Source organism: Lonchura striata, chromosome 2 (genome assembly GCF_046129695.1).
Source record: "Lonchura striata isolate bLonStr1 chromosome 2, bLonStr1.mat, whole genome shotgun sequence".
Taxonomy (NCBI): Eukaryota; Metazoa; Chordata; class Aves; order Passeriformes; family Estrildidae; genus Lonchura; species Lonchura striata.
The window spans coordinates 28,261,852-28,269,268 of record NC_134604.1 but is presented as its reverse complement, the minus strand read 5'-3'; the positions used below and the strand labels follow the sequence as shown (position 1 = coordinate 28,269,268).

The following is a 7,417-nucleotide window of genomic DNA, read 5'->3' as shown; positions in this document are numbered from 1 at the left end:
TTGGCCGCCCGGGACGCCGCTCCCCGCCAGTTCCTGTTTCGGCCACCTTACCTTGTCGACGCCAGTCTCTGCCTCCCTGCCCTCTGATTGGCCCGCGCCGCCGATGTTTGTGGCGGCCATTGGCCCGCGCCCGCTCCGCCCCGCCCAATTGAGGGCGAGCGACGCCCTCTCCGGCCCGGCCCTCGTTGATTGGCCGCGAGGGCTCGCCCCGCGCGCGGCGATTGGCTGCGGCGCGGGCAGCAGGGTGGGCTGCGCGGGCGGGCAGCGGCGCGGAGGCGGCGGCGGGGCTGGCGCGGTGTCCGCCCGGCGGAGGATGGTCCCGGCGCTGGGGCCGCCGCGCAGCGCGCCCGGCCCGACCGTGAGTGCCGCCGGCGGGGCCGGGAGCGGCAGCGGGAGGAGACGGACGCGGAGCGGCCGCGGCGGCGGGGCCGGGGCGCCGCGCTGGGCCGGGGCCGCGCTCGCCCCGGGATGCCGGTGGGGCCGGTGCCCCTTTGTCCGGCCCCGGTGCGCCCGGCCCGGCCCGGGCAGGGGCCGCGGGGCCGGGCCGGCCGCGGCTGCAGAGCGCGGGCGGCCCGAGGCGGTGCCCCGGCTCTGCTCCCCGGGAGCTGTGCCGTGCGGGGGCTGCCCGTGCCGGGGCTGCGGGAGGGAAAGCCGGGGAACGGCGCTGAGCGGTGGGAGAGCGGCGTGGTTTTATCGCTTCGCGCTCCTGGCGCTGTGAGGCGACTGAGCGTGAGCCGCCGTCCCGGGAGCTGCTTCGGAGGCAGCGAGAGGCGGCATCAGCCTGGCACCTTCCCGGCGTGTCCGGGACGCGGGATGCTCTGTGCCTGTGGCTGTGCAGCGCTGTGCTGGTGCCGAGTGACGCCCACTCCGAAGGGTGATGTGCCTCTTTTACTTACAATTCCGTCACTCGTAACTAACGTTTCTCGTTGGACGTGTTGTAAGCTTGGTCTCCGAAGGAAGGAATGATGGATGTGTCTGTCTATTCCTTCTCTGCCTGTTCATATTAGCACTCCGGCCGATTTCAGTCAAATTTGCCAGCAGCAGAGGCTTTAAAGAGTTGGAAGGCTCCCGTTTCATGGGAATCAACGCTGACAGACGCAGAGGTGTTTGTAACTCACAGCTACTGGTCACTTTAAGGGCAGAACAATTAAAATGCAGCTCCCTGTGACAGCACAAATGAACTGAGTCTGTTTACATAGCTATAGTGAGTTACAGCTGTGGCACATGATGTAGGGAAAAATTGGAAGTAAGGCAAAGAAAAAGGGAATAGTGATGTGTTGAGTTTCTGTCCATAAGTACGAAAATCACAAAACTGTATTTTTGCTTTTCACATAATAGCTTGGACTTCTATTAGACTTCATCTAGACATGCAATTATAAAGTAGTTCTAGCAGAGATAATGATTGCACATCATTAGCATAAGCATCCAGAAGTCAGGTAATGTAAGAGCTTATTTTAGAGGTATGATTTTACCTTTACTTTAATATACAAGTCATTGGGACCGCCTTATTTATATGACTGTTACATAGCACTTCAGCCAACTGCAGAGCCTTGTTCATTGCTCATTAATTGAGTGCAATAGTCAGATAAATGGGAAGGAAGAAACTTCCTGTGAGCAAATGTTTATTAGTAGAAAGATTTAGAACCTTTAATTTTTGATTTTCAATTAATGCCATAACAATAACTCATAGGTACATTTTGGGATTAAATACATTTCACAACTGAAAATGCCACTGAATGGGAAATAAGCATAGAAAAATGCTTGTGTTGTGAGCATGATTTTTAAGGTGCTTGTATTCAAAATATCATGTCAGGTATGTGAAACAGTACAAAAACATTGCAAATTTTGAAGTATTTGGAAATTACTTATTCCCTTAGAGACTTACTTATTCCCTTAGGTTATGGATACATGGGAAGGTTTTAACAGAGTAGATGAAAAATGGTGATGGATCCTGGAGGAGTCTGACAGCTGCAAAGAGATAATTAGGATGTAAGTTTCTGATAGTGGCTTTGCTGCTTTGATTCCTGGTGTTTCAAGTAGTGTTCTGAGGAGCTGGCCAGGGACACGCTGAAGGGACTGTCACTCGAGTGGCCCTGTGACATGTGCCTGGCCCACGCCTCCTGTGTGCATTGTGGACTCTTATTTGTAGCTGAAGTTTAGCTGTACTCTGAAATGTCTCGGATTCAATGTCTTGAATCTTAGGAGCGAGAAGGCAAAGATTTTGTGGATGTGTTCTGCTGGCACTGCTGGCTGAGCTACTCCAGCTGTTCTTCACCTCAGCTCTTCTTAGGAGAGAAGGATGCTCCCTTAGAGAGGGATGCTCCTGACTCTTTTTAGGTGGAGGAGTTAAAAAGGTACTTTTTTGAGCATTGTTTAGTTGTTGATGGTTTCTCTCCTTGTGCTGAAGTTGTAAGAGCACCTCTGGCTTCCACATATTGAAGTATAATGAATTAGGCTACAGAGAGATTCAGGATGGTGCGTTCTAAGTATTTAAGCACGCTTTTAATTTGCAAAGTGCCTTGATACAAAGTGTGTGACATTGTAACCAATCATATCTTGCTTGGATAATAATTAATACAATGTATGAGTTGAAGCTGGATGCTGTGGAAAGAAATAGGCATGCGAGGAAGTCAAGGGCTGGGACGTGCTGGATTTGACAAGAGCCATTCTGTGGTTTAATTTTTGTACAGTAGTGCTTTTTAAGGTCTTAAAAATAACTTTGTAAGTGGCACTTGACTGGGGGAGGTATAAGAAGTGTAGCATTTGTTACAAAGGGTTTTCCAATGAATCATGGTTGTGTCACAAGAACTTGTGGAAAGTACCACGAAGTCTGTGTCACTTTGAAGGATAGTGACACCTTTCAAACTAGGAAAACATGTTCCTGAGGGATTTAACTTGATTAAAGGAATCACAAACACAAGTGAGATGAAGAATTTATAAAATTACTGGCAGTACTGTGGATGGACAGTCCATCAGGCTGGAGGCAAGTACACTTCTTCAGAGCCCTGAGATTTATAACTGGAGTTGTTGCGAAAAGATCAGGAACATTAAAGCTGTTAGATTGTATGCATGCACACATTTACACATCCATTTTCATTTAAAAACCTGGGTTGTATGCACATCTTCCCTGGTATTTTCATCAGGGACATAGCTCAGTAGTGTTATTTAATTGAAAACTGTCTAATCTGAAACTCTGCACCATGATATGTATTCAGTTTTAATGGGGGCGAGCGTTCAAGAAGTGTTTGAGTTATTTCAGATTACAGTAAAACATCTAAATATCTCAACTCCTTGATTAGGAAATGTTGTGCAGTGCCCAGTTCATGTAATGCTGACCTAATTTGATGTTTAAAATGCAATTCCAGCTTTTATATGTGGATATAATGTGTCCAAAGTGTACTTTGGTTTGCTACCTTACCAGTGTAGTGCTGTTGTCATGCTTAGAGTAAGCACAAAAGAGGTTCTGCTGTGTGCACAAGATTGACAAATTGTGTGTAAACTGGTTTGTTTCCTGTATGAAAAGCCATGGCTTTAGTCCTCTAAAGTGAATGAGTTACTTTTGCAACCAACACTTACGATAGTAATCTCTTACATCAGCCACGCTGGGTGCAACTGTGGTTCAGATAAGAAGAAAGTACTAGGCTGCTAAAAATGCTTCTTGGTTCCTAGTAACAAGTGCCTTTCTCACTCAGTTACCTGAACTTCTGTCAGGTTAACTGGCCAGCGTGAAAACCATGAACTGAAATCAGCTCCATCTGAAAGCACATCTCAGTCATGTTGGTATTCTGATACCTGAATGGATTATTTGTGGTCCATCTCTAGTGAGGCTGGAATGATCTAAATATGGAGCTATTAACTTTTAGATCTAAATCCAGGTTCCTCAGAACCTATGACCCATTTTTCCAGCTTTTGGTGTGGTGGGCAATGCCATGAAAAGATTATAGAAAACATTGTCCATTAGCTTCGTGTCACACTTAATAGAAGTGTAAGGCTTTTATGGGGAGAGGAGAGCTTAAAGATTTGTTTATTCTTCAAGTAACCGGAGTTCAAGTGAAAATAATAACTGTCCATTTCGGGTGTCTGCCTGCATCTGTAGTCTGTAATGTGGTTGGCTTCAGGGACACCTAATTCATGCCAGCCTTCAACCTTTGAAGTTGGACTCTGCTTTGCTTTCATGCATCAGTGAAACTGTTAGTTAGAAATTAAACACAGTTCTTGTACAAAGCTTCATGCTACAGCTCTTCTTGCTCATTTCCTCCAGTAGTAAAATGGTGCTCCAAATCAGTAACATAATTTTTTCACTATTGGAGTGTCCTTAATATTCAGAGATGCTTTAATTCAGTAATGTTTAAATATTATGCATCTGTCACTTAAATACCTCATTCTTCCATGTAAATCTCTCACTTGCTGGAAATTCTGGGACTTCTGGTGTAATTGGAGAAGCTTAACTAGTTTTGGCATCATCTTGGGTCATAATTTCACAAATATTAAGCCAGCACTGCCACCATGAGAAGCAATCTTGTTATTTCAGTGTATGTATTTGGGAGTGTGGGGTGTCTCTGTGTAAATAAAAAAAAAAAAAAGTAAAAGGCCACAAGGACAGTTAAGGTATAGGAGCATCTCTCATGTTGAGAGGTAAAGGGAGCTGTGATTGTTCATCATGGAAAAGAGAAGGCTCAGGAAGAATCCCACCTGTAAGTTGTCTCAAGGGGCTTTACAATCCATTTTACTTTGTGGTTTTTCTGTTTTATTCTGGGTGGGAATGGGAAGACCTTGTGTTTCCTAGCTTGGAAATATTAAGTGTGTGAGCTATCCCTTGCTAAGAAATGCAATGGGGCTCTCCCACTCCTAGTTTCACTTTAAGGTATTTTTGCCAAGTCAGTCTTAGGTGGCAATAGGGAGGTGATTTCACACAGTTATAGAAGAAGAAGACAGAGTAGAGGTAAGGCATTTTCATTTTATGGAATGATTTTTTAATGAAGTAAAACTTGCAGTATCGTGGTATCAGTCTGTCCCCTTTATCCATTCCATTCAGACCTATGCAAAGTAGTAACTTGGAAATCTGGTTTTAGTTTCTTCTCCATTGTCAGTGCTAAATTTCTACTGTAGTCTTATTTGCTTTTCCTAGTGCGTTCAGAACTACTTATTCACCCCAGATAGCTCAGGTACATTAATTCTCCTAAGCCAAATAAGTAGTTCCTAAAGTGGTGGAATTATTGAATTCAGTTTTTCTATGGATTTGCACATAGTAGTTGTATTTTCTTGTGTCTAACATGCATTGATATTGATTTTAAGTTTCCTCTTTGACAGTGTAATGTGCTTGTTTCTCTGGTCATCTGGGCTCAGATAACTTTAGTTTGGATCCCTCTGTTAAATATAATTTAAATAATGTGCAGCTTTATCCCTGCCTGTATTATTCAAAACTGTCAAACATCCAGATTGCAAGATGAGTCTTTTATTTCTGGAACTGAAGTAATTGCCCAGTGCACCCACTTCATGGGTCCAAAGAAAAAAACCTCTGAAAAGCAAAGGTGTAATTGCATTGAGGTTGTGAAGGAGAATGAGCTCTCTGTCCACTAAAATATTTTTTTTTAAGTAGTCTGCCTATGAAATGTACATTGCAAAGTTATGGAGGTTTTGATTAATTTTCGTGGGTTTGGGGGCAGAGTGTGTGTATACTTGTTTTTGAAAGGTCATTGAAGTGTAATTAGGGAGCTTCTTTGATGAGCTTATACATTAAAACTGAAATCTTGTTTTTTGGTACTTTCTACCTCAGCCATTTTTGCCTTTGGATCCATTAAGATTCATAGGGAAATCCCTTAACTCTGGAAGGGCACTGTTTGTAGCAGAATCTCAGGATTGATCTCTTCTGCATATTGTAGTGGAACTTTGTAGTGCAGGCCCATAGAATATTGCTTACTCTATCATGAACCCTTGATGTGTTCTTAGTTTGTGTCAGATTTCTCAAACCCCAAGCCTATAAAATATTTAAGAACTTGACTGTGTAATCCTTTGTTCTGAATGACTCATATGCGAAAAGATGAATTAAAATATTTGACACATAAACTCTCTGGATGCCCTGAACATTTTGGCTATGGGATATTTTGCACTGCTTGTTAGGGTCCTCAGGAGAGAGAAGCAAGGCAGTTTGGCACATGTCAGAAAATGTCTTGATACCTCCTCAGGACCCTATGTGGTTTTATAAACAGACTCTGTGAGAATCCTTTGTAGTTGAAGAACAAAAAGAGCTCAGCTTAAAACCAAAGCAGTGAAGCAAAGAATACTGCTCTGGCTAAGTCATTGTAGCCAAAATGCATGTTTTAATGTTGTCATTCTAAATTGGTTGTCAGGCTCTGTGATGAGGTGCTGCTCTTTGGATAGAGATTTCATTTGGAGATAAGGTCACAAGAGAAAGCAGAATTGGATGGGCTCTTGCTGGAACAGAGAAGCTGCCCAGAAGTTGCCCAGGGAAGCTGCAGATGCCCTATCCCTGGAAGTGTTCAAGGCCAGGCTGGATGAGGTTCTCAGCTGGATGAGGTCTAGTGGGAGCTCTCTCTGTCCATGGCAGAGGGATTGGAATGAGACAATTTTTAAGGTTTCTTCCAATCCAAACCATTTTGTGATTTTATGACTTACAGCTTCTATTTTTTTCCAGTCAGTCTTTGGTGTTTCAAATACAGTTTTCATATATGCCGGATTCCTGAGTTATAAATAACCATCTTGATGATGGTGTTTGGGGGCCATGTTGACTTGCATGTTTCAGCCCTTGTCAGGAAAAGAATTATTTGTTCTTTAGGCAGCATGTTGCTGCAAGGCTGGGCTCACCAACAGCTGCTCTTGTGTGCAGCCTGGTGCAGGCAGTCTTTGCCATCTGATCCAGGTAACCCATCCCTAACCCACAGAGAGGTGATGACCTGTGTTAGGAGGAACTTGCCTGCAATTCACTTTGTATCCTCCTAGCTTTCACCATCCAAACACACTTGTAGCTGTTTTGTCAAGCACAGCATAATTAGATCTCTGTCTTCTCTTTGGAAATCCCTTGGTTTTGAGGTGTACCATGGATCACTGGGCATTGGAAGCCAAGGAGATGAGCACTGTCTTGCACCATAGAGACATTTCTCACACTTTCTCACTTCCTTAGTGAAATAGGTATGTGATAACTTGTGAATGTCAGCACAATACTTGGGATCAGGAGGATTTCCCTGGTAATTAATTTTTAATTTCCTAAAAATAAAAGAGTAATGTTCCCCTTATTTTGATCTAAAGTAGCTGAAGATGTGGTTTCAGGTGAGAGCTCTGGTCTTTGTGATTGTGGCTTGTGCACTGGTTGCATAATTACAGCTCTTTAGCTCCCAAATGCCTGCTTCCCTGTTACAATTGCTCCAGACCACAGGAGGTGGTTCGTGGCTTCCTTTAC

The 7,417-nt window shown here is 44.3% G+C and overlaps 1 protein-coding gene across 2 annotated transcripts in view; it reads left to right on the top strand.

Moving 5' to 3' along the window:
• The first annotated feature begins 281 nt into the window (after nt 1–281).
• The window catches only part of USF3 (upstream transcription factor family member 3), a 33,779-nt gene continuing 26,643 nt past the window's right edge, over nt 282–7,417 (top strand). The window contains exon 1 of one of the 2 annotated variants that reach the window (XM_021549194.2): nt 282–358. In XM_021549194.2, coding sequence (XP_021404869.2) covers nt 314–358 — 45 coding nt within the window. In that variant the 5' untranslated portion in view covers nt 282–313. Of the gene's footprint in view, nt 359–849; nt 875–7,417 lie in introns of those variants that run through there. The other variant, XM_077781245.1, reaches the window with a different exon arrangement.